At 41.3% G+C, this 27,353-nt stretch overlaps 2 protein-coding genes across 2 annotated transcripts; both read left to right on the top strand.

The window, feature by feature from the left end:
- The first annotated feature begins 6,489 nt into the window (after window positions 1-6,489).
- Window positions 6,490-18,970, top strand: cratb (carnitine O-acetyltransferase b). The gene is made up of 15 exons (XM_084562907.1): window positions 6,490-6,856; window positions 7,116-7,340; window positions 7,901-8,019; window positions 8,560-8,613; window positions 10,555-10,720; window positions 11,358-11,532; window positions 11,749-11,839; window positions 12,328-12,415; window positions 12,504-12,604; window positions 14,124-14,243; window positions 15,474-15,596; window positions 16,404-16,539; window positions 16,627-16,689; window positions 16,786-16,923; window positions 18,136-18,970. The coding sequence occupies exons 1-15, from the start codon at window positions 6,806-6,808 to the stop codon at window positions 18,337-18,339; spliced, it is 1,854 nt and encodes a 617-aa protein (XP_084419033.1). The 5' UTR covers window positions 6,490-6,805; the 3' UTR covers window positions 18,340-18,970.
- A 722-nt stretch (window positions 18,971-19,692) lies between these two features.
- ppt2b (palmitoyl-protein thioesterase 2b) lies at window positions 19,693-27,032 on the top strand. Its single transcript, XM_084562645.1, has 8 exons — window positions 19,693-20,231; window positions 21,111-21,264; window positions 22,027-22,122; window positions 22,494-22,601; window positions 22,740-22,823; window positions 23,111-23,195; window positions 23,496-23,550; window positions 24,358-27,032. The coding sequence occupies exons 1-8, from the start codon at window positions 20,052-20,054 to the stop codon at window positions 24,499-24,501; spliced, it is 906 nt and encodes a 301-aa protein (XP_084418771.1). The 5' UTR covers window positions 19,693-20,051; the 3' UTR covers window positions 24,502-27,032.
- The last annotated feature ends 321 nt before the right edge of the window (window positions 27,033-27,353 follow it).

The raw sequence follows: 27,353 nt of genomic DNA, 5'->3' as shown, positions 1-27,353 counted from the left end.
CACCAATATGATGTCGGTGAAGTGCTAATGAGTAGCACTATAAAAGGAGTTGCTTGTCAGCCCTCAGAGAGAGAACAACCATGTCTGTGTAGCTGGGTGCACGTTACATTATGTTAAGTTTATCTAAGTTGCTATACGTTTAGTTTTATTCAGTTTAGCTTTGTTAACTGTTTAATTTTTGTAAATTTTGTAGATATTCCTTTTTCTATTATATGTATGTTTTGGTGACACCTTGGCTTGGAGAAATAAACACCTTTTTTTTGGACTGGAACAATGTTTGAGTCTGTCTCCTACCGATTCCTACCGCTCTGGCCAGGCTTCCCCACATTTGGTGGCAGTTTGTGGGTCCCAAGCCAGTAGGAGACAGTGAAGAAATGTCTAGACAAAAGAAAGTTCAAGTAACTGAGTGTCCACCAGACACATCCCAAGATGTTCCTGACCAGCTGGGGGCAGCAGGTGGTCAACTTTTGGAACAAGAAAGCACGGCTTCATTGGCCAGTCTTTTGCAAGCCCTGCTACAACAACAAGCCGAGCGTGACGCCTGTGCAGAACAGGAGCGCAAGCGACAAGAGGATAGGTGGAAGCGAATACAGCACCAGTTTTTCCAGCTACAACAAGAAATACAGCAAGACCGTCAGGATCGTCATCAGCTAAGGGATGAATCGGCAGCCACAACCACCACAGCCATCCCCTTTATAGAGCCAGCAGGTGATTCTTCCCACAGTCCCGCAGCCCAAAGTAGCCATGAGGCTGCTCCATTGCAAACGGGTAATGCAGGACAACTTTCCAGTATGGTGAGGTTTCCTGGCTGGAAAAGCCCCAAGATGCAACCATACAATGAAGGTGAGGATATTGAACACTATCTAATCACCTTTGAAAGAATTGCTCATGCGTGCCAGTGGCCTCAAGATGAGTGGGCTTTCCACCTAGCCCTTCTGCTAACCGGTAAAGCCCGGTCAGCATATGTAGCAATGGACATTGACGATACCATGATGTATGAGAAAGTAAAGTGTGCTGTCTTGCAGAAGTTTGAAATCAGTGCAGAGACCTATCGTGTAAGATTTCGATCCAGCGTGCCAGGACAAGAGGAGACACCCAAAGAGCTACAGGTACGCCTCAAGGACCTTTATGATAAGTGGATGACTCCAAAAACTAAAACGAAAGAGCAAATTGGAGACACAATCATCATGGAGCAGTTTTACAAAGGTCTCAATCCTGAACTTCGCACCTGGATTAAGGAGCGTAATCCAAAAACCTCCAAAGAAGCGGCAGAATTGGCTGAGGTTTTCCTGGCGGCTCGCCGCCCCTCAAATGAGTACCTCCCAGCCAAGCCCCGCCCATCTCCACCATCAAGTAAGCCTGCTGATGGAAATAAGTTCAGAACCCATATTATACGAGCTAATCACTCTCCCTCCATGTCAGTTAAGTTTGATCCAAGAAATAAAGCATCCTTTTCCTGTCATTCATGTGGTCAGAAAGGGCATTTTAAGAAAGAGTGTCCTAAGATAAACATTAGCAAAAACTACATGTGTTTTACCCCCCAGTTTACTAGTGGTGATTTAGAGAGTGGAAATGTTCCAGAAGGTCAGCGGGAGGAGCTCACAATAGGTGTGCTTATTGAGGATAGACCATGTGTGGCTCTACTAGATTCTGGAAGTAACCGTACTTTAATCAGACAGGATAGTCTCCCTAAGGATGTCATTTTCTGTGGAGGAACTGTGGATGTTTTCTGTATTCATGGTGATAAGGTAGGATACCCCATAGCCGAAGTACCCATGCAGGTGGATGGTCAACACTATGTGTTATCAGTAGGGGTATTTCAACACCTACCCTATCAAGTGGTGTTAGGCTGTGATATTCCTATCCTTCCCGAGTTGATAGCTAAGCAGTCCCGTGAGGCCAGGGCCAGTGGCACAAGTGAAAATTTGCTAGCTGTCACCCGAGCCAAAAGCAGGCAGGAACAAGCTAGCCCAACAGGGGGATGGGAAGAGTTGCCATTTGCAAATGACGAAATACCCGACACGCAGAAGTCAAAACACGTAAAGGAAAGGAAAAGCAGGAGACGGAGGCGACAGGACAGAGTACAGGGGACTATGATAGCTGAATGTGTGTCTGAGCCTTTAGACTCTGATGTTTTTCCCATTCCAAGTGACATTGTGAAGCTACAGAGGGAAGACACCACACTTAAACCTGTGTTTGCTAAATGTGTACATGAGTCAACCCAAGTCACAGAAAGAGGAAAGGAAATATTTGTGGTCAAGGAAGACAGGCTCTATCGCCGTAGTAAGCTTGGTGACCAGCTAGTCATTCCTCAGAGTTTGAGATCCACTATCCTTAACCTTAGCCATTCTATCCCTTGGGCAGGACATCTGGGTCAGACAAAAACGTTCCTAAGAATGATTCGCCGTTTCTATTGGCCCCAGCAGTATTCGGATACGGTAAAATATTGTCAGTCGTGTCCACAGTGTCAGCTTACAGCTCCTGGCAGGAAGGGAGATAGGGCACCTCTCATTAATATGCCAATTATTGACATACCCTTTTCCCGTATTGCCATGGACATTGTAGGGCCACTAGAAAGGAGTAGCGCAGGTCACAAGTATATACTGGTAGTCTGTGACTATGCCACCAGATATCCTGAAGCGTTTCCCTTGAGAAAGATCAAGGCCCGCCAAATTGTGAACTGCCTCATCCAGCTCTTCTCCAGAGTCGGAATCCCGAAGGAAATCATCACAGACCAAGGTACCAACTTTTCTTCAACCTTGCTGAAAGAGGTGTATACCCTGCTGGGAACCAAAGGTGTGAAGACAAGTCCCTACCACCCACAAACTGATGGCCTTGTTGAACGCTTTAATAAAACCCTCAAATCCATGCTGAGGAAGTTTGTGGATGATTCGGGGTCAGACTGGGATCAGTGGCTTCCTTTTCTGTTATTTGCCTATAGAGAAGTTCCACAAACATCTACTGGGTTTTCACCTTTCCAGCTGCTGTATGGATATCCAGTGAGGGGTCCCATGGATGTCTTGAAGGAGGCCTGGGAGGGTCCCATTCCGCAACAACAGTGCAGTGAGCTTGCATATGTACTAAAAATGAGAGACAAACTGGACCAGTTTCAAGAACTCGCCAGTAATCATCTGGCTCAAGCACAGCAGAAGCAGAAGCAGGGTTATGACAAGGCATCTAGGAGGAGAGTTTTCCAGGAGGGCCAGAAAGTTCTCCTATTGTTGCCAACCACTGACAGCAGTCTCCTTGCTAAGTGGCAGGGGCCATACATTGTGAAAAGAAAGACAGGCCCAGTCACATATGAGCTATTTTTGCCAGACCGTCGGAAAAAACATCAAGTCTTCCATGTAAACCTTTTGAAGGAATGGGTGGAGCATCCAGACCAGACTACAACCCTGTGGGCGCGCACGGTGACCGATGAGGAAGAACTGCAGGAGCAGTATTTTCCAGCTTCAGCTGAGACAGCAGTGTTTCCTGATCTCAATCATCTTGCACCAGATAAACGCCAGCAACTGGAAGCCCACATGACAAAAGAGCTCTTCAGTCTGAAGCCAGGTCGTACGCATCTCGTTGAACATCAGATCCGTCTGCATTCATCTGACCAGAAGCCAATTCGGGACACCACCTGTCGCATTCCTGCTAGACTTGTTCCTGAATTAAAGCAGGAAGTGGAGGAGATGCTGGCTACAGGTATCATAGAACCCTCTCACAGTGAGTGGTGTAGCCCTGTGGTGTTGGTCCCAAAGAAGGATGACCCTAAACTGAGATTCTGTGTCAATTTTTCAAAGTTAAATGCTGTGTCTGCTTTTGATCCCTATCCAATGCCAAGGGTTGATGACCTTATTGAACGCTTGGGGAATGCCAACTTCTTGACGACCCTTGACCTCTGTAAAGGGTATTGGCAAGTGCCCTTAACAGACTCTTCGATGGACTTGACAACATTCAGAGTTCCGAGTGGTCTCTACAGATTCAGAGTGATGCCCTTTGGTTTGCATGGAGCACCAGCAACATTCCAGAGGTTAGTTGATGAAGTTTTGAGAGGAGCAGAGGACTATGCAGCAGCTTACATTGATGACATTGTGATCTTTAGCCGGACCTGGGAGGAGCATGTGCAACATCTTTCTGATGTATTCCAGCGTATCCAGAGTGCCGGTCTGGTTATAAATGCAAAAAAGTGTCACATTGGCAAACCTGAGGTCCAGTACCTGGGCTATGTGATAGGAGGTGGAGGCATCCGTCCCCAGGTAGGAAAGGTAGAAGCAATAATTGCTTCCCCACTACCTAACACAAAGCGGAGGCTGCGGTCATTTTTGGGGCTCATGGGTTGGTATCGCCGACTCATCCCCAACTTCTCTACAAGATCTGCAGTGTTGACGGACATGACTCGCAAATCTAGCCCGGTAAAGGTAAAATGGACTCAAGAAAGTGAAAATGTGTTCAAAGACTTGAAAAACTGTCTATGTCAAGAACCTGTTTTGCAGTGTCCAGACTTCACTCTTCCCTTTACAGTACAGACTGATGCTTCTAATGTAGGTCTTGGAGCTGTGTTACTACAAGGAGAGGAAGGAAACCAATTGCCTGTGCTGTACATCAGTCGGAAACTCTTTCCAAGGGAAATGAGGTATTCAACAGTTGAAAAAGAAGCTTTGGCCATTAAGTGGGCCTTAGACACCTTAAAATACTACCTCATTGGAAAAGAGTTTGTTCTTGAGACTGATCATCGGGCATTGCAGTGGATTAACAAAATGAAAGACACTAATGCTAGAATTACCAGATGGTATATATCTCTCCAGCCTTATCGTTTTCAGGTCCAGTATCGACCAGGACGTATGAATGTCATTGCTGACTTCCTGTCCCGTGACTCTGACGAGTAACGGTCTTAAGGGGGGGGATGTGTGACAAAGTGGGTGAGAACCACACCATTTGTCTCATTTACCGTTTCTGCATAATCATGTTTATTTAATATTTGTTTGTCAAATTTCACCTTTTTCTGAATATGCCTACACTTACTATCCCGGGTTTGTTTGTGTTTGCATTGTATTTGGTTACAAATCATACTCCAACATTTCCATAGAAAATCAGACTCAGACAAGTGTTAAGTTAAAATTAGTTTATTTCAAATGTGCATTATTTAAGTTAATTGTGGATTTACTTACCATACCCACCATGTGTTCCAGAGACAAAAGGAGGGAGATTTGGATTTCTTCCTGCTTTTAAGGTCTCTGTGACCTCATCACCGAGGATCACAGACGGGTCCATCAATGGGGGTATTTTGCGAGGAGGTTATAGTTTATTTGTTTGTTTAAGATTAGGTAGAGAGGATAAAGAGCCATGGCAGTTAAAGGCCAATAGGAAGGTGCTGGTCTGTTTGAGTAAAGAAAGTATATTTACAACTTGTCACTTACCTTTTCCATTCTGGAAAAGGTGAACGTACCTGTTTAATGGTATGCACCAATATGATGTCGGTGAAGTGCTAATGAGTAGCACTATAAAAGGAGTTGCTTGTCAGCCCTCAGAGAGAGAACAACCATGTCTGTGTAGCTGGGTGCACGTTACATTATGTTAAGTTTATCTAAGTTGCTATACGTTTAGTTTTATTCAGTTTAGCTTTGTTAACTGTTTAATTTTTGTAAATTTTGTAGATATTCCTTTTTCTATTATATGTATGTTTTGGTGACACCTTGGCTTGGAGAAATAAACACCTTTTTTTTGGACTGGAACAATGTTTGAGTCTGTCTCCTACCGATTCCTACCGCTCTGGCCAGGCTTCCCCACACTACTGTTTACTGTTTACATTTGCACTTTAGTCACTTTACTTATACAGTCTGTTTACATTCTCCATGGATATTTTGGATAGTCATAACATTTATGGCATGGTATCTTGTTCTGTTTCTGTTTTTTTTTTGCACCTTAAAATGTCTGTACTTGCACGTTAAGCTGCTCACTTGAGCCTTAAATTGCCCCCTGGAGATTAATTAAGTTTTCTGAATCTGAATCTGAATCTTAAAATTGTATCTATGAGTATTGCATTTGGGAAAAGACCAGGATTACAGATAAAATAAGATTTTAAGGTTTTATATGTCACATGCACAGTTATACATAGTACAATGCACAGTGCAATGTGTTTTAGCACCTGCAGCCAGTAGTAAATACAGTAAAAACAGTAATAATTTCACATAGCACACAAGGTAAACAATATAAGTATAAATGTGTAACTAGGGAAAAAAAATAAACAATGTGCAATTCAATAAAATACACTTTTGTCCATTACAGACGTCGTACATTGAATTAAAATACAATAACAGCTAAATAATGATGTGTACGGCTGCTCCAAAAAACAAATCTGCGACCATTTTGGGCTTCGCGGCTCCCGTTTACTACCTCGTGAGCGAGCTTTTGCTCAGAGCGCGCGTCCACGCGGCCCACGTATCCCGAAGAGGAAACTAAATCTGACACAAGACCGGAAACATATTTACGTCAGCACGTGTGCAGACTCCTTGCCTGAGTCCAGTACGTGAGTGTTTGCATGTTGTCAGCCCCGGAGAAGCAGAAACTCTGGGGGGGTTGCGTTTTGTTGTTGTGATTGTGAAGTAGTTGTCTGTCGAGCGATGAGGTCTCTCATCTACAGGCAGCTCGGAGAAGAAGAAGAAGAAGTAGGAGGCGGTCTGGGCTTCACTTTGGCGATCTGACCCTGTGCAGGACTGTGTGGAAAGAAAAAAAAAACTTCTCGGGAAATAAAGACGAAGCTGCTTCTTATTTTTATATCACACATGCAACACGGAGCTGAGTTCTGACCCGAGGAAACATGATTTTGAGGATAATTCACCCAGGAAGCTGCAGAGCATGGCTGTGTCGGGTGAGTTTGTTGACAAATTGTCACACTATTTATTGCGGATCACATTTCAACTGCCATATCTTCCACACTTCCTATTTTGATACGCCCTACAGTCGCGCCCTTCTTTATCTTGGCATTTGGTCAAGCTTTATTTGAAGCCTCTGCACTGTGCTGACATGCAGCTCAACTATAACCATACTTGGATAAACATTTAATTTTATTTCATTGCTTAACTTTTTTTCTCCCCCCCATCCTCCTCCTCCTCCTCCTCCTCCTGCAGGTTTCACTGAGGCAGGATCAGTGTTTCTTCTCCTCGGTGCCCCAGCAGCCGGTGCCGCCTCTGGCCCAGACCCTGCAGGGCTACCTGAGGGCCCTGGAGCCCCTGCTGCCCCCCGAGGAGCTCAGCCACACCCGCAGGATGGTGCAGGAGTTCGGACGGCCCGGTGGTCTGGGTGCACACCTGCAGGAGGGGCTGGAGAGGAGAGCCAGACTCACCAAGAACTGGGTGTGTATGTGTGTGTGTGTGCATCAGTGTGGGAAATAAGACACATGTTGGAGCCCCAAAACAAAAATAATCCTTTTGTTGGGACAGAAATTGAATTATTTGTGTGTAGTTGAGCTTGTTTTAATAAGTTTTAAACATTTATCTAGCAAAAAAAGAGACACAGCAGCTTGAAAATGTACCTTAAAATTACAAATAAGTCTGATTAAATTAATAAATCAGTAGATATTTGTAAAAATAACATGTCAGAAACTTAAATATTTGCTTTTTTTTGTTATTCTGGTGTATTAAATGTAATATTTAGTCTTTTTTGGGTCCAGAAAAAACATGGCATTTAAAGACCTTGGGTTCAAAACTAATTATTTACTACATGTCGCTGTAATAGGTTTATACTTCAACCACATTTAGAGATTTGACATCCAGCCAAGAAATAGTTTTAACTAAATGTAGCACGAAAAATAAAGATTTACTTGTGCAGGATTTTTCAAAACCAATACTGCAGTGTTAATAAAATATAAGTCTTTATGCCTGATTTCGGCATCTTTGCGCGTCTGTCCCTGCAGATCTCGGAGTGGTGGGTGCAGTGGGCGTACTTGGAGAGCAGGCAGCCCCTTCCCGTGCACTCGAACCCGGCTATTTCTCTGCCCAGGAGAGACTACAACGACTGGAGGAGCCAGCTGGTGTGAGTCCACGTGTGCTGATATGGCGATGCAGCACAGGAGTCGCTGTTGACTTGTTTAACGTTAGTCCTGGGAAAAGATATTTAGACTCACTCACTCATTTTAAGTACAACAGCGACAACAGGATCTTTTTTTTTTTTTTTTTGCAGATCAAAATGGTCCGTTTTGTGTTGCTTCTTTAATCACTCTGTTCTTCACACTGCATTCGTTTTAAGAGCCGAATGCTTCCAGGAAGGCCCGACCAACAAAGTGTATATTTTAGTGTCTTTGTGTCATCGCTCACTTATGATCTGTGTGTGAATCAGTGCGGTCATTTAAACCCTGCAACATAACGACCTTCCTGCTGCTCAGCTGTTGTAATCATTAAAAACAAAGTGATAAAGCACAAAACGTATTGTTTAGTTATTCCCCGTCTTTAATAATCTCTAATATTTGGCGCCTCTTGACTTTTTAGATGAATATGAACTGTATTTATAGTAAAGTTGAGGTTTAAAAATCTGGGTCTGCAGCATAATAACAACAACGTGTTTGTTTCCACTCAGGTTTGCTTCCAAGCTGATAGCAGCTGTTCTGGACTTCAAGGCCAAGATCAAAACGTAAGTCTTAATTCACAGCAAACTTCAGACAACGTTGTTGTACTCATGAAAAAGTTTTGTGTTCAGAGACTTCAGTAAAAGTATTGCGGTGGCCATTCAGCTGAATTTAACAGTCTATTTCTTTGAAAATCTGTCCTGTAGAGACATTTCTGACTCTAGCGGAGTCCAAGAAACGTTAATTTGTTCTTCAATAAGATTTTTTTATTTTTAAATAGTTCCAGGAGTCAGTGTCTGTGCCTTGAAACAAAAATCAATAAGACCGTTGCCACGTTGGCAGACATGTATTTGAACTTTTTACATGAAACTAAAACCTTAATTTTGCAGCAAAATCACTTGATAAAAGAAAAATATGTCACATTTAAGACGCACATCAACAACTATAAACTGTATAATACGGAAAATAAACAGTAACTAGCATCAGCATAGCTTCAGTAATGCCTATATTTAATGGTACATTGTGACCATTCTCTTGTTGCTCCAATACATCTCATTACAGACTAATTAAACCAGTCTCTAATGATTAATTGTAGCAGTAATAGGAGCTGGTTATTCTCCACATTAATCCTCTGCTGGCTTTCACCAGCTTCTATTTCTGTGCCGTAACCTTTAACCTGAATGGCGTCGCCTTGTGTGTCTTCGCTGTATGAAGTTAATCTGCGTCTAAATTTAGTTTCCTGCGCCGACTGTAACAGAATCTGAGCTACCAAAACATCTCTGCGGCTGCTTTTAAATATCAGATGTAAACAGACTGTTTGTTATGGGCCGTTTATGATATTTAGATCCTGTTTCTTTACTTTCTTTACACATAAAACACATATCAGTTCATCAAATATAATAATTTGTTTTGCTTGTAACCACTTAATAAAATATTATTTGAGTTGTTAGCTCTGACGTTACAGTACATTTTCTTTTTAGAATAATTTAAATGTCAAGACCCAGAGAAATGGAAAGCAAACATTAGACACAAGTACAGAAAATGACATTTTGGGCTTATAATAGAAAATATTTGCAGATTTTACACATCTTTAGGGATATATCTTTATGTATATCAACCACAAAGAACATTATGGTTTTAAAGACTGCATAACAGAACACATTTAAAACCTCTTGAGGAATTAGTTCCTCTAACTTAAAGCGGTTGCAACTCATTACAGTAGGACAGTGTCGTCCCCTGTCCAGCGCTGGTTTGTGCTGTTCCTTATCAGCTCTGAACTAACAGTAGCTTGGAAAACTGTATAGTACACACACACAGATAAGCTGATGCCTTCTAGATGTGAAGTGAAGTGTGAAAGCTGTCTGCAGTAGTGAATGAAAACAGCAGCATGAAAACATAGATGAGCACTGCCAAACAGGCGACCTGTTTGCTTCAGAGGGCAACAGAAGCCTGGCATACAGCGTGATATCAGCACGAAATGACCTTTACATTGCAGAGTAAATAACAGTGGGCCTAGTACGGATCCCTGAGGGACGCCTTTCTCAACCGAATGAGACTCTGTTTCAGCTTAAACGCTTTTAAATCCATCAGGGAGATAAGATATGAACCGGCTGTGAGAGGAAACATCCAAACTAGCACTTATTTCACAAGATGTCGTGATCGTCACTCTTCGACTGTCTCGGATAGATCTGCGAATTTTGAATTTTTGAATGTTAGCAGGACTGTTCGGTATCAGGTGCAAAAGAGTGTCAAGAGATTTTGTGTGTGGTTGGAAATTTTTACTTTTAGACATTTATTAGAAGTTTACTGACCTGATACGTGGATCAGTGTTAGCCCTGACGTAACTGGTCCACATTAAATTCTGTTAATTTCTCAGTGTCAGTATAAACTAGAGTTATATTCATTCAGTCGTGTCGTAGACATCAGATCTCAATATGACATATATAGATTTTAAACTCTAGCCATTGTGATGCTAATAAAGTTTGTTTTCTCTGTGTCTCTGTCAGCGGGCAGCTGCCGGTTGAGTACATGCGAGGGAAGCCTCTGTGCATGGATCTCTACCCGCTCCTCTTCTCCTCCTGCAGGATCCCGGGCACCAAACACGACCACATCGCCCACTATGGACGCTCCCGGCGCTCGCCAACGCACATCACGGTCGTCAGGAACTACCAGGTGGGTCCTGCCGACAGAAATCACACTTTTCTGTTGTGCTCTTCTTGTTACCTCAGTATATGACACAGGTGCAGTCTTACCTGCAGTTTTATTTAACTTTGCCAACTCTTTATTAAGTTTCTTAAGGAGTAAACCGATTAGAGGTCACATGAGTGCAAAGGAAGCTTCGTCATTGGACTTTTTGGCTGCAGGTCATCCTGTGAGATTAGAGATAAACCTTCGAGATTCTTTAATGTGAGAGCACTGCCTTGTGGACATTTCAGCAGATGTTCTCACTGTTAACCTTGATTTAAAGTATATTTAGCATGAAATGTGCGCCAGGAGCATTGGAGGACTTAAAAACCTGAATGGGTCACGTGTTCACTGTTTTTGTAAACAAGTGATCTTTAAATTAAGGTATTATGTGCTCAGGCATTGAACATAGAAGCAAAACCCAAGAATGTCTGCAGCTAATAATTATTTTAACTATGATTAATGTACTTTCTTAAATTAAGTAATCAATTGGTCTATAAAATGTTAGTGATTTGAAATAGTTGGCATAAAGTCACAGGACCTCACACTTTAAGAGTTTTCACACAAAAAGCTTTGACCTCTCTAACATCTTTGGGCCTCCTGCTATCTTCCCTCCTGCTTCTAGTTCTTCCAGCTGGAGGTTTACAACAGCGACGGCTCGCGGATGACGGAGAGTCAGATCCACTCGCAGCTCCTGAGGATCCGGTCTCAGTCCTGGAAGACGGACAAGGAGCCGATGGGCATCCTGACCAGCGAGCACCGCCACACCTGGGGACAGGCCTACGACCGCCTGCTGAGAGGTAGATCACATGCCCACTTGGATACCAAAATACTGGCATGTTTTAACCCATTATTTACAAGACCGTGGTTAACACCAACCCATGACATTCTCTTAGTTGGAGCTCAGGCTACAAGGATTTTATTTTTCAGAAACATTTTAGCTCTAAGACAAAAACTCATAAAAGAAAAGTCACTAAATATGATTTTAAAAGTTTGTCTCCTTCTCTCTGACTCAGATAAACTGAACCAGGAGTCGGTGCGGCTGATCGAAACAGGACTTTTCTCCCTGTGTCTGGATTCTCCAGTCATGAGGATATCAGATGAGAAGTATGCACAAACGCACACGTGTTTGTATGGCTTTCTTTGCAAGGACGATTCATTGACATAGTGCATTCCTAGCGCCTTACCCTAACCATCTCAACTAAATGCCCAACCCTTACCCTAATCCTAACTAATCCTAATCGTAACCTTTACCCTAAAACCGAGTCTTAACCCCTTAAAGAGTCTTGTAAAGAAGTGAGGACCCGGGCAAAATGTCCTCACTTTGCACAAATGTCCTCACTCCGATGGTGTAAAACTCAAAACTGGTCCTCAGAAAGAAAGCTGTACAAGACCACACACACACTCAGGTATTTCTGTGTTTGCTCACATTGAGTAACCCTCTGTCTGTTCAGATACCATTGTGTCACTTCCGTTAGAGCTGTTGTTACCTGTTGGCACATTTATTTCTTAAGATTGTGACATGCTTGTGTTGTTGTGTCTGTGATTGTTTACTAGTTCTGATGGTCTTGTTTCGTTCCCACTGCGATTGACAGGTACGCCAGTCGTAAAGCAGCGCAGGTTCTCCACGGTGGCGGGACGTTCTCCAACAGCGGGAACCGCTGGTTTGACAAAACGCTGCAGGTAGGAGTAAACACGTGTGATAAGAAAGGGGTTAGTTAAGACCAGCTGATCAGAGTAGAGTGACTATTGTCTTTGTTTGTTTGAACAGTTTGTCGTAGGAGAGGACGGCTCATGGGGTCTTCTGTATGAGCCGGCCACAGCTGAGGGTCCGCCCATAGCCACGCTGCTGGATCACATCCTAGAGTACTGGTGAGATAAAGAGTTAATGATGGTTTGACACATGTCAGCGGGATTTATCTTTAGTTTTTTTCGCTGTCTGCAAAACCAGCATCAAAAAAAAAAGAAGAAGATCAAGCTGAAGTGACTAACAGGAAGCAGAGTCCAACTTAACTTTTTACATGGACACTAAATAAAATGATTTGATAAGATATATGTTTAGAAACATCGGTGACAATAGAAGTATTTTAGACATGCGCAAAGAAGTCCTGTCGAGCCTGCCAGAAATATAACAGCAGAAGAAGAAGAAGTGTGTTTCCCCATTTTATTAATGGTGATTCATTGTTTCAATCCCTTGTGCCAAGATCCCAGGCAAAACACATTTAGAGGCCCTGTCCGACTGAGAAACCCTAACAAACCTACGGTCATGTGATATGACGATTAACCTACAATCTAAATGATCTAAAGTAAATGCTGCCGGCTTGTAGGCCCACATAGCAGCAGAGGATAATTCAAACCTTGTGGAATATAAGCTAACCAAATGCTGCTGGCTTGTGTGGCCCGCTCAGCAGCTAACCAAACAAAGAAATATCGCTACCAACCAACATGAAGACATCAGATACCTGGCCTAGTCACCAGCAGTATGCAGCATGTCATTGGGGTTTTCAAGTGGGCACCTCCCTTCACCGATGTTTCGTTAAGTTAGGCCCACAACACCTCGAGAAGGCTTGACAGTGAATTCCAGCGTCCTGGAGTCACCCCCCTCCACATGTTCTCCACATTGATTCCAGATTCATTGAACTGGATGTTTTGCTACGCTATGTTTCTGTCCCTCCAAGAAACTTGTGGGGCAAATGGTGCATGAATGAAAACCTGATCTTTTATCAGAACGTATAAGAAACTGGATATAAACACGAGCTACATTATGCAAAAATACACGTCCTGTATCTGTAAAGGATTACCGATCAGCAACACAGAGTAGCTGACAAACAGACTCTGCGCACATCTGTTTGCAGGCCTACCAGCCGTCACCAGTTCTCAGACTGAAACTTCAAACACGCGTCAAACACAGAGCCTGATAAAAGCTTTATGTAAACATCCACGAACGCTCCTGCTTCTGTTTTTTGTTGCAGCACTTTTAAAGTTCACGAAATCCAAAGCTCTGACCGGGTCGCTGCATCTGGAGTGCACTCAAGGAACTATTTTCCGCTCATAACTATTTCAGTTTCTGCAGATTTGGCCACAAACCCAACTTTTCTTGTTGATCTTCTTCCTAATACTTCTGCTTTCTCCCCCTTTTTGCTGAAATTTAGGAACAAACGTTAGACCTGAGTATTATATAATGTAGTTATCATGTTAAAATCAATTGTCTTTTTGTCTTTAAGTGTTAAATACATCCTGTTAGAACAAGTCTCAGTGGAGGAGGTCTTAAAGCTACTACTACTATGTCTCATTACAGAACAGTTTAAACATTTAGTCAAAAATGAAGTCAATGTGAAAGTTGCTGCCTTTCTATTCTGTTTTCATATATTTTGTGTTTTCTTGTCTGCAGTGAGAAGCCAGACCCAAAGAGGGCGCCGCTGGTCCCTCTACCGATGCCCAAGAAGCTCTATTTTCACATTGACAGAGAAATCAAGAGGGACATAGAGCATGCCAAGCAGAACCTTGACATGTAAGCCTTCTGCGTTCTCATTATTGTTTCATGAACAGTGAGTGTTGGAGTCGGCTGGGCGTTTGCTTCAAAATCTAACAAAGCTGGAACGAACTCGCTCTGACGGAGAGCTGCGGGAGAGTAAACACATTTATCTTCTCTATGTTTATGTAACCTTGACGAAAATAAATCACCCTTTGACTTGGCTGCCGTTCTGGATCGCTCGAAAGTCGTTCTTTTCCGTCCGTTCGGAGCACTTCTAAATCACACGGCAGCCAGAATCTAAATGTTTTCTTACGATCATTGTCGGTTTGAACGGGACAGATGTCACCTCAGCTCAAAAACAGAATTGGAGTGTGTTGATACAAACGTATAATTGGAAGCATTTTGATCCAACTCTTGGGAATTCAGATAACTCCTGTTGCACAATTTCTCATAGCTGCAGCTGTTGTCAGGTGCTGCACTTTAGTAGACACTTAACATGTCCTCATGTCACCTTGCAGCTGTATTTGTTTGCTTTTAAGTGTTAAAATGCAAATATCAGTACTACAATGGTGACCTAACATGTCACTGTAAGTAAAAGGTTTAAAATCTATTATATTGAAATCAGTGAAACCAGTGTTTCCCACAAAATTTCATGTTTTTTGTTTGTTCCTTTGTTTAGGAGTGGTTCTACTGTCTTAATAAAAGCCCCTAATTATGATGCTTTCCCAACTATTTATACAGTATATGACACATAAAATAAGATCATGCGTTTTGTATCAGTCCGTCTTTAAATTACCATAATAACGCGGCTATTGGATTTAGTGACAAATAGCAGGAGCATGTAGATATACAGGAATAATACACATAATGCTGTTGAGACGTGGTATTCTATGGACAAATGTATGAAAGATTAACGTATCCACGAATATATTTTATGTAAACAGTTGACTTTCAGCTGATCTGCCTTTGCTAGGTAGCGCTTGTAACGTTAAGCTAGTTCACGTTATGTCTGGAATCGGAGCAATACGTTGTTTGAAACGTGCAAAAATAGTTCCGATTCGTTATGAGACCATGGTGAATTAAATTAGACCTTGGCGGGCCGCCGTAGTACTAACATTGTATAGGAAACCCTGATGAATCAACGATCAAAGTCATTCAGATGTCTGTCATATTTCCTGATCTTCCTCAGCTAACTTGTTATCATCACAATGAAAATGTATGATTCCCACCTTTTCTCAAATACTCATTCATGTTTGAAATCAACAGACTTATCAACGACCTCGACGTCAACGTGTTCAACTTCAAGAGGTTTGGCAAGGAGCTTCCCAAGCAGCACAAGCTGAGTCCAAACTCCTTCATCCAGGTCGCCCTGCAGCTCGCCTACTACCGGTCAGTGAACGCTGATGCTACGTTTCTGTTAAAAAAATAATCCACCATTAGAAAACTTCAGTTGAACTCCTTCAAGGTGGAGGGTTTAGTCCATAACTTACATAGATGCAGAAATAATGCACACAAAAATAAATGTTTGCTTCATGTTAAGAAACTTTTCATTTGCCGCTTGCAGGCTGCATTTTCATCTTTCTCAAGCAGTGTAGTTGACAGAATATACTGCACGATATTTTTATGATCAGCTAAAAGAGAGGGTTACCTAGGTGACCAGAGAGCAACACTTCCACTGGTGAATGATTGCCGATTGCAAAACGCCGGGAGACGAGCAAATCGTTTTTTGTACGTTGACTGGTCTTAAGGGTGAAACCAGACGCCCGACAGAGAAAACTGATTGCGGCTGTTGGCGTTTGAATTTTCATTCTTTCGATCTCTAACTCAGAACCCATGACCGGTGACAGGTGAGGTTTTGGATCGTTTTGCCTTCAGGCCCTGATGCCTCTTGCCTTACAGTGATTGCCTTACAATCACTGCTTTTTACCCTCACTGTGCACAAATCCCTGAAATACTTGAACTGTGTCTGTGATTCCTGCAGACACATTTACTCTTTAGATAAAAGTATTTTTCTGTTAAACTGTGCAAAAGAAGCAGGATGTGCGTCAAGGTGGATTCATGATGTCATATGCAAAGGAAAAACAGCAGTTTAGACCAACAAGGTGCAAGAGAAACCTGTTAACTATTAAAAGCTAAAAACCCGGATCATCTGTGTTTGAACGCATCTCTTAAAATGTTTTCTTTCCTTTCCTCCAGAGTCCACAGCGAGGTCTGTCCTGCCTGTGACATCGCCACTCAGAGGATGTTCCGAGGAGGAAGGACGGAGTACATCCGCTCGCCCACAAATCAGACGCTCAAATTCATTCTTGCCTTTGATGATCCGTCCGTATCGGTGAGAGTTATTATTTATTTATTTGTTTATCTGCAAGTCATTAAAGAGCTGCGAAACGTTTAGTAATTTGTATTTGTCGTGTTGCAGAGGGAAGCAAAGCTGGAGCTGTTCAGAGAAGCTGTTGATGCCTATGCAGCTCTGACAACGCAGGTTAATACCAAATATATTATATTTTTCTAGCGCTTTTTATTATTGTATTTTTAACGAGGTAAACTCATCTTTTTGCTATTTCTCTCTCCTGCTCAGGCACTGAAAGGACACGGTATTGATAACCACCTGCTGGGGCTCAAGCTGCAGGCCATCGAGGAGGGACTGAGCATTCCCAAAATCTTCATGGACACGGCCTACGGCCTGGCAACGCACTGGAAGCTGCGCACAGGACAGGTTTGTGTTTGTCGCTCAACAGGAAGTGGGAATTTTGTTGGTCGTTTTATGAATATTTAAGAGGAAGCTTTCTATCAGATGATAACCCGTTGTTCTTGCGAGGTTACTGCCAGCACATACTGTGTATTGAGGGAATTTCCAGCGGTCACGCTCTTCTCTTCTCTTCTCCTAAGTTACGACCTTCAGCATTGATGTTTACTTGACTTGACTTCATCCTGTGATTTTTAATGACCTGCTGTAATCCCCCTGTTTTTTTACGAGTCAGATTTTATGTCAGAACACTTTTATAATGTAGTCGCCTCTTAAAGCTGGCGACTCGCCCTTGATCAAAGTGAAAAGCTTTTCTTTCACTTCCCCTTTTTGCACTTCAACTCAGCGTAGCTTTAAACATTTACATATAGATGTTTTCACATCAAGAACAACCAAATAGGTATGTTTTCTGATCTAAAATGATTCAATCTTTTTTCATCCTTAAAACTAGTAAAAGAGGGTTTTCCCAATAGATTTTAATTGTTATAACTCTGTGTAAAGACCGGTGGAGAGAGACGTTTCTGAACAAAGTAGTCACCTCTGTGTGCTTTTTACAACAATTTGCTAGAGTTGTTCTGAATTGTGAATTTGTCTGATGTATTGTTTTTTTAAAATGTTGGATTTTTATAAAATTTGTGTCAGAAAGAAATTATTTTATCCACTAGCAATTTTCCTGCTTATTTTTTATTTATTTAATTTAATTGTACTGTATGAATCAAAATTGACAGCACGATATTGGCTGATAACAATGATCAACTCTTAACGTAATCAGGATTACGTGATCATATTGTGTAGTATTTTAAATAATACTGCTGTCTGACGTTTTTCAATAAACACTATTCAGCAATAGACTGAATTAATTGATCAATTATTTGACTTTAATTCCATCTGATTAAAGTCAAATATTCAGCAAACTCCAGTTAGAAGCAGCTCTGGATCTTTTCTGGAGTGCTGCCTGATCGTTAACGGCATGTGGAGTTTTCCCGGTTGTCATCAAAGTTTTATGAGCAATTAAAATTGTTTAGAGGCAACTAGATGGATCATGTGATTTCCAGAACAACTGCTAAATGCTTCGCAGTAATTGGTTTTCAGGTTAAGTTCAGATTTTAGTTTTAGCTGCTTGTATTAAAGTTGTCTTTACACTTCTCCGTTCATTCATGTTCCCCTCTCTTTTCCCTTCAGGTGCCTGCCAACACGGACAGCGTGATGTGTTTCGGGCCTCTCGTCCCCGACGGTTACGCCGTGTGTTACAACCCCCAGTCGGACCACGTCCACTTTTCCATCACCGCCTTCAACTGCTGCGAGGAGACGAACGCGGAAACGCTAGCTCGCACTGTGAAGGACACCTTGTGTCATCTGCAGGAGCTGCTGCAGCCTACCGTGTAGAGCTGCTGCCACAGCGTCCCACGGGATGAACCCACTCACATAGTGAAATCAAAACAGTGTGTTTTCTGAAAACATTTTGTACCAGTCTTGATGAGGCTTTTGTCATACATGCCACTCGTTACCAGAGCAGTTAATTCTGGGAGACTGATGCGGTTTTGATGCTTTTAAAGCTTTCGGGAAGCAATACATTATTCTGTTTTTGCTCAGTCAAGCTGCTTTAGAGTTACTATGGATTCATTTGGAGGAATTTGATGCTACTGAGTCTCTGAGTGGAAGAAAGTTGAAGCCAACCTGACACTCCAGCATTAATCTGAACAAGCCAAAGCGTGAACTGACTGCACTCCTTTTACATGAGTCATGAGATGACCAGTAGCTTTCTAGTATCTTAATTTTTCCCTCATCAGAGTTGATTGACAAATGTGTTGGATCCCTTAGATTCTGTCATAGAAATGGACCAAAGGACAGAAAGCTGGTTATTAATGGAGACAGAACAAAGAAACAGCAGCTGTTTTGTGTCTGTCTGAGCTCGAACCGCCTGATTTTCAAGACATGTTTTGAATGTGCAGAGGCGTGGCCCCTCAGCGGGGTGTGTATGTCTGGTGTCAACTTGCAGGGCTGGATAATAAAGTCCGTGTTCACATGACTCTTGTGTAAATGTTTAAGTGTTTTGAGGGAGTGTGACAGTGATGAAGAAAGGTGAGGAGGATGGTGTTTGTTTTGTATTGATCCGATTGCTTTTGTTACTGACAGAAATCACTGAGCTACTGCAGATATGCAGTGAATCACAAGACGTCAGGCTCACAGTGAAGCACTACCACAAACCTTTAAGGACTCCTGAACGGATTTGTTTTTACCCAAATGTCTGCTTTCAGGAGGTCGATGGAGGCCCATGGATGCATTTTACATCAGGGCAGCCCCGGTGTTTTAATCTGGCCATGATCAGACTTTATCAACATTTTAAAAAGACCTAATTGTACTAGATGTTTTTGTTTATTTGTGCTTCACCATTAGTAAAACCGTCATGCTGCCATCGCAACTAAACACATTTTACAGATTAACATTTGCTGCAGATGTGACATAAACTTCATTAATTAATATTTCCATAAAAGAAGCAAAAATTAAAACTATTAATTATTTTAAATTTGTTTGCAATGACTGCCAATCTAACAGATACCTATCTCAATAACATAACACAACAAATTAAATAAGAATTTATATAATATATATATATATAAATGACACAACTTAAGTTAAAGTTTCACATATAAATAATAAGTAAAACGTAAATAATATAAAAACGCGTTGCCATGAAACGGCCTGTAACTGAAAACCCCACGTGAGTTTGTGGAGCAGCTCCCTGCGTCGCTCTGATTGGTCGACTGGACGCAGGAAGTGACGTCACCAGCGTCCGCTTCACCTTTAATTAAAAACCGGAACAAACAAAAACAGCAGAGCAGCTGTGGAGCGTTTTACCAGGAGTAAAAATTAATAAGTAAACACACAGGGAGCTCAGAGGGGGCGTCAAACGGGATTATTCAAAGGGTCGTGGACGATTTTCTCATCTGTGCCGCAGCTGGGGGAGGAAAAAAAGAAAAAAGAAAATGGAGTTGAGGATGATTTGAGCACAACATTAGTGTTTTTATTTTATTTTACGTTGTGTTTTTTTCTTTGTAAAACCTTTCTCGGTTTTTAAAAAATAACTTTGAGTTATAATGAAGGGCTCCCATGTTGCAAGCCGGACGAGTAGAAGGAGCGGGGCGGCCGGGCTGCTGTGTCCGCTGCTCTGTGCGTGTCTCTGGGCTGCGGTGGTCGGGTACAAGCCGGTGATCATAGTGCACGGTTTGTTCGACAGCTCAGGGGATTTTATAAACTTACAGCGGTTCATCAACGAGGTGAGTGCAAGTGATTTAACAGAAACTGGTCCACTGTTAATGTTTTACGGGATATTTTCGGGTGCAGAAAGATATTTGAAAGTATGTTCTGCAGGCCTTGCAACTTGTGTTATCAGAAAAACGTGGATCTGTATCGTGCCGTGTACTGTCAGATTAGTCATCTTAGTAGTAGAGTCAGCAAATAATCTTGTATTGTGACAGGAAATAGGCCCTTTTCCTGCAGAAACACCGCCATAACGTGAATTTATATCCACAAAACGTGCATTTATATAGTTAGAAATGTGTTGTTTTTCATTTAAATGCTCTTCATAATTAAAAACAAACTTTATTAGGAGACAGTTGGGACGGTTTGGATGGTGAGAAACAGGTTTTATGTAGGAGGACTTTTTCAATAAAGCTGTCAGTACTTGTTAATGCAGCGTTAACACTTGAGCACATGGAATTTCAAAGAAATGTGCCCCTTCCTGCTCCTGCTCGTCTTCTTGAATTACCCAAACCTTCTCACACACCTGTAGCTCACAACACTCATGTGGTGCTGTTACGAGAAGGAAGTTTTTCTGTGTGGACTCAGACGGGGTCGATGGGGTCAAACCACCACCTAGTTCCCCTTTTATTCTGTATTAGAAAGCAGTAGATTGCTAGAAGACTAGATATTTCTGGAGGGGTAAGAACCGAAAGCGGAAATTCAAACCTCGCCGTTTCTGCTTCACTTAGTCTGTGCTCCCACCATCCTTAATGAATCATCAATATTTAAGCTGATCAATCACAAGCCAAACATCCACCTTTGATAACTCAGTCTTGCTGAGGTTAGCGTGCTGATTCTTGTCGCTGTTAATCAGTTACCGAGGTGCAAAAACCAACTCCCTGTCTTTGCTGCAGTCTCATCCTGGAACAAACGTGACCATCATCGACTTGTTCGACAGAAGCGCCAGCCTGCAGCCCATGTGGAAACAGGTGGAGGGATTCAAGGCAGCTATCTACCCGATAATTCAAAACGCAGAAGAAGGAGTTCACTTTATCTGCTACTCTCAAGGTCAGAGCGCGAGTGGAGTAATGGAGACATAAATGTGGTGTTTGCTTGAGATCTTGAAAGCAGTCTTGGCGTGCGCCTTTAGTTGCGTCTGACTTTCATCAGAGTGGAGCTGTTTACTGTAAACTGTAAATGTTTCACTTCTCGAAGACGCTTCGATTTCAGTATCTGGAAATTCCAGCTCCTCCTGCTTCTCGCTGTAAAATCTCCCGTGATTTTCTTCACCCAACAGTTTCTGAAACTTGTTTCCCTGGGGAGCTTCAGATTAATTTCTAATTGTTCTTTATTGGTTTTCACAGATTTAAGATCAAGCCCCTGTGAAATCAAATCATAATGCACATGAATGTGAAAAATAATGATGCTGATCTGTAGTAATTGTATTGGCAGCAGTATTTCCAGACATATTTAAGCTAAGAACGCCAAATATTTTCACGTTCCACCTTCTGAACCGTTTTAATTAATGGTTTATTAAATATCTACAGATTTTTGATTCATTGTCAACAAAAAAAAACATATTTGATGTTATCTTTAGCTTAACTACGAGTCATGGTATGAGTTAGGACACATTAGTTGTAGTTAGAAATTGAAAAGCAGGTCAGTTGCATTTTATTGGTTATAAACATATTTTATAGACAGCCAGTTGACTGTTTTCCTGTCTGTCTTTGTTCTGTGACACATGAGAGATATTAAATAAGGACTCTGGGAACTCTTTATCCCCAAAAAGCCACAAGTATGTAAGAAAGACATTTTGTTTTGTTATTACAGGTGGCCTGGTTTGCAGAGGAATCCTCTCCACTCTGTCCAACCACAACGTACACTCCTTCATCTCTCTGTCTTCCCCTCAGGCCGGCCAGTATGGAGGTTAGTCCAACTTCAAAATAAGGTTAACACATGACTGTGTTTGAACCTTCAGAGAATAATAACCTCAATCTGCAGCTGTCCTTTCGCTTGATGGGGCTTTACAGTGAGTTTGAGCTCAGCGTGTAGCCGTCTGGTTACAACTTTACTCTTCTGTGTCACATTCATCGTTGTCAGGGTCGTTTTCAGCCCCAGCAGGCAGCTATTTTAAGCACAAAACAGCAGACTGGCACAGTTAGCAGCTAGCTGGTGAACACAGCTGAGCATTTTGCAGCTACAAATCCAGACATTAGGCTAAAACAGGGCAGTATATGACTTATGTTCATCGCGTTTCTGGCTTGTTCTTTATTCTCTTTGTCTCCTTTTCTTCTCAGACACAGACTACTTAAAGTACCTCTTCCCTCAGTTTGTGAAGTCAAACCTCTACCACATCTGTTACACTGCAATAGGTCAGAGGATATCCATCTGCAACTACTGGAACGGTGAGAGTCCACAGGAAATGACTAGAAAATTTGATATTGTGTCATTTTCAAAGACGGTTATAGTTCAGATCGTAAAACTACAAAGATTTTATTTGAGTGTTTTGACATCCTTGTTCCTCGTCCTCTCCTTTCCTCCAGACCCCCACCACAGAGACCTGTACGTGAACAGCAGTGATTATTTGGCTTTGCTCAACAGCGAGAGACCAAATCCAAATGCAACAGGTCAGCACATTTCTTAAGAGAATGCTTCGTCCATACGTTTAGTGTACGCACCAATCAGTACGTGTTTATCTCTATGACGTAACACTGACCACAGCTGATCTCGTGACCCAGTAATCGAGGAATTCTGTCTGTAACTATATACGAAACACTTCATCTTTAAGATTAACAATACAATAAAGTTTTATTTGCACAGGACTTGAAGTCAGGGTTAGCCTTCAAACATGCTACCTGAAACACTTCTGGTGTTCGTGTAATCACCTTAACCGTGTTTTATTTTCCAACCACAGAGTGGAAGACGAACTTCCTTAAAATCAAAAAGCTGGTATTGGTCGGAGGACCAGACGACGGAGTCATCACTCCCTGGCAGTCGAGGTGAGTTCATCCTATGACTCGTTCAGTTTCTTTTGATCAGATTTGAGCTCAAATCCATTTTATTGAAATTTCAGACATGATTTTATTTGAACAAAAGAAGGCTTTAGTTGTTGACATTAGAGTCAGCTGAAGGATTTTTATCGTGACTTCCACAACGCCTGTTTTTGTTTCCCAGAGTTAAAAAAAACAAACTCAGTTCACACGTCACACCAGATGTTCTTTTTTCAGACTGTGGATGATCCGATGACTCTCATGTGATGCTCACACGTTTTATCCCTCTGTCTCGTTCATGTTTCACAGCCAGTTTGGGTTTTTCGACGACAACGAGACCGTCGTTGAGATGCAGCACCAGGATGTGAGTGAAAATCAAACACGAACCGCTTCTGGGTTTAGTTCAAGAAATATTTCACCCTCTGTGATTCATTTTTCTGCATCTGTGTGTAGTTTATTATTTATTGTGTCAAGAACCCAACATCAAACGCAAGTTAGAATATTATAAATGTTGGGTGGATGTATTTTAGCCCAGTCTGACAAATAAAATCTGCCTCCAGATGTGTCCTACTTAAATCACTGCTCATCGAGTCAACAAGAACTTCAGACATATTTGTTTTCAGACTAAAAAATCACATTAAAGTCAAAGACTTTTCTCTTCAGCGAGAGCACTAACACTGCCTCTTTCTGCTAGTGATGGTAATCAGCGTAGCCTCTGCTTTTCATAGGGCTCTACATTATTTAAAAAAATATAATTTAGGTTTGTTCTAAACACCAGCAATTCACTCGTAATTCATATTTATGTCAGGTGTTGTATCGCCTCCCCATCCAATACATGATAAGTCTGTTATTTCTTCTATAACAAATATACACGTATATACACATATTTTTTAGATTCAGTCTGGTATCATTTCGATGTCTGATTGCTGTTAAATAAATAGACAAATAGATGTCCTTGAATCTGCTTAAAAATCCTGCAGACTTTTCTTTTCTTCTAACTGCAGAACTTGGCTGAAAATTGTCAGGTTTTTAAGTTTGCTTCAGTATCCAAGTCACCCAGTGTCAGTTGTCTGTTCATGGAAACTGCATTTAAGATCAGATATGGCGTTTTTAGTGTGTCTCTGATAACTCCTACAGTTGATTAACTAAAAACTCCTTTTTCTTTTTCCAGTTCTATTTGAGAGATGTTTTCGGCCTGAAGACGCTGGCGGCTCGTGGAGATGTGATCATCTGCACCTTTCCCGGCGTCGAACACATCCGGTGGCACTCGAATGAAACCGTGTTCCACACGTGTATGGAGAAGTGGCTGGTGTAGAGAGAAGCTCCTCCTCACAGCAAACACAGACACACTTTACAGTTTTTATATGCTGGTAACTTCAAGCCCACCTCTTCTACAACAGTGCAATTGGACAATATTGTGAGAAAAGAATGGGGAAATAACCTAATTTCAGTTAAACAGACACACAAGGATTTATTTTCCTGGTGTTTTCTGTTGATGAGGTTACTGATTTTCTAGATGTTTTTTTGTTACACTCATCCAAGTAACAGTTAATTTTTAAAAGGGATAGTTTGGCATTTTGGGAAATATGCTCTTTGCTCTCTTGCTGAGAGTTATTGGGAAGGTTGATACCACTCTCATATATCATACAATAAATATGGAGCTACAGCCAGCGGTAGGTTAGCTTAGATTAGCCTAGCTTAAAGACTGGAAACAAGAGAAAACGGTTAGCCTGTTTGTTTGTCCGAAGCTGACAAAATCTACTTTGTTCAAAAACTTCAGTGTAAAATGACAAATTTTTTATTCGTCAGACTTTTTATTTGTTGACATTTGACAAAAAAAAGGATGTTTTCAGTTTATATGCTGAGCTAAGAATACAGAGCATGGACTGTATATAAAGATGGATGCCATCTTGACAGTGACTCCACCTACCTCCTGGCTATTCAGAAAATTATCATAGGGGTCGAGCTTGATTAGAGCTGAAATGGAGGGAACCTATGTGTCACTCATATAAAATATTCGCCTTCCGTACAGTCTTTATGAATGGAGAAGTTCGCTTTAGACGCCAAAATGTTTTTTTCTGTACCAGGCTGTGGACATTTTTACTCCAGCTGTAAAGTTAGACATTTTAAGATGGAGGTCTGTGGGGATTGACTTTCTTCTGGAGTCAGCCTCTAGTGGCTGTTTGAGGAACTGCAGCTTTGGGCATTGGTTTAATTTTTCTTCTCAAGAAGTTGCTGCTGCTAATAGAGACACGCGAGTGGTATCAGTCTTCTCAACTTCCCCTTGAAACAACTGAAAAAATTCATTACTTCTTTTACTGTTTATTTTAAACCAGTGTTGTTGCCGTCTGACAGGTTTTTACAAGGATGTCAGAACTTTAAAAAAAGTAAAGGTTCAGCCTCTTAACGATTTCTTGTATGCCGCACATAATCCTTCATTATGTGCACTCCTATTGCCAAGTAGGAAACGATTGCTAACTACTTTTAAAATATTGAAGCAGAAGTTTTCCCTCCTGTTCAGTCAGTGAATGTTAAAGGTTTATCTGTTTTTATGTTATTACAGTCTGCAAATCAGACTTTAAAGGAGCATTCCTGCATTTTAGTATTTCCAGGACACATTAAACGTTGTAAATCAAAAACATATGTAGCACAGGTTGAGAGTTTAAGATGTTCTGACTTTTTAGTTGTTTTTTTTTTCCATTGACTTTTTCATGATACCCTTCCTGCTTAGAATTTTTAACATTTTAAATGCGGGGCTCTGGTAAACCATACACCATCAGTATTGATGTATCAGACACTTAAGCATCTCTTCATGTGTCCTGGAATGCGTAATTTGTGGATTGCCCTTTTAATTATGTATTTAAACGGTTTAATTAATTGATACTGAACTCGCATACATACAGTTGTGTGTGTCAGTTTGGTCGCACATACCTCAAAAACGCCACACAACACGACGGTGCCTGAGCGACGTTCTGTCGTCCTGTCTACACGTGCAAACGTACTGCCCTGCTCATCCGATGAAGCAGTAATTTATAACTTTTTATTCTTCCATTTTTATCCAGTTTTTTTTTATTAGTGTGCACATCTGACCTGATAATCAGTGTAATGTTTGTTAACTCTTCCATGCTTTGGAGCTGTACTCCATCGCTTTAGTAGATCGAGCCTTAAACTTTCCCTCCCCCCCTTCATCTTTCATGTCCATTACCAAAGTGCTAAGACACACTGCCTTTAGCGACGGTGCTAAAAGTAACGAGAGGGTGACACCCCGCACAGAGTGATGAGAGAGCGGCAGTGCAGTGTTTACTGGTACACCAAACTCTTTACCTCCCATCGCATTTAGATATCTCAGGCGTTTTAGAAACCTTCATGTTTGTTTGTCTTTGTTAAAAAAAAAAAAAAAAAGGGATTAATTTGTCTAAACTGTTTGCATTTTATTGGCTCTTTATCTCAGCCTGTTGTACTTAAAAGAAACATAGAAATATTAATTGTATGTTAAAACAAGCAAGTATTGAAAGACTAAAGTACAAATTGCACAGTGTCACAAAAAAGGGGAAAAATGGGATAATTTTAACTGTGTTGAAAGTGTTAAATTCCAAGTGTTGTTTTACTATTGTTGCATCCCTTGCATGTCTTTATGCCTGCACAACTTACCTGCATAAATTATGGATTTAAGGGATGTCCTGCTCTGTTCAGTTCTCTTGTTATACAAATGGTAAATGCGGATATGGACTCCTTTTTTTTACACCTAAAACTATATAGTACTATTTTGACGGTGTCCTACAGTTTATACAGCGTTTGCCCTGCAAAAGAAAAGGTGTCAAATGTTCTCAGTTCCTCAATAAAAGACAGCTTTGAACATTGTGTTTTTGTGTGTTTGATTAAAAATTCTAATACTTTTACAAGAAAATTTGACTAATGTTGCATATTAAATTAGGTGATTAAGCATCCTAATTAGAAATGAGCCCTCATTAGTGGCAAAATGCTCGAGTCAGGTTAATATTCGCAGACAAATTTGACTTTCAAATAGTTACCACTATATCGCTAGAAGAAACAGATAGCATAACTTTACATTTTTATTAACATCATCCTTTTCAAGCTACATTTTTTCTATTAATTAATAGAATGGGAACATTAAAATATTTTGGAATAAGATTAGAAGTTAATAGT

This window comes from Chelon labrosus, assembly GCF_963514085.1.
Source record: "Chelon labrosus genome assembly, chromosome: 16".
In the NCBI taxonomy this organism is placed as follows: domain Eukaryota; kingdom Metazoa; phylum Chordata; class Actinopteri; order Mugiliformes; family Mugilidae; genus Chelon; species Chelon labrosus.
The sequence above is the reverse complement of the archived record's forward strand: the minus strand, read 5'-3'. Positions and strand labels throughout refer to the sequence as shown.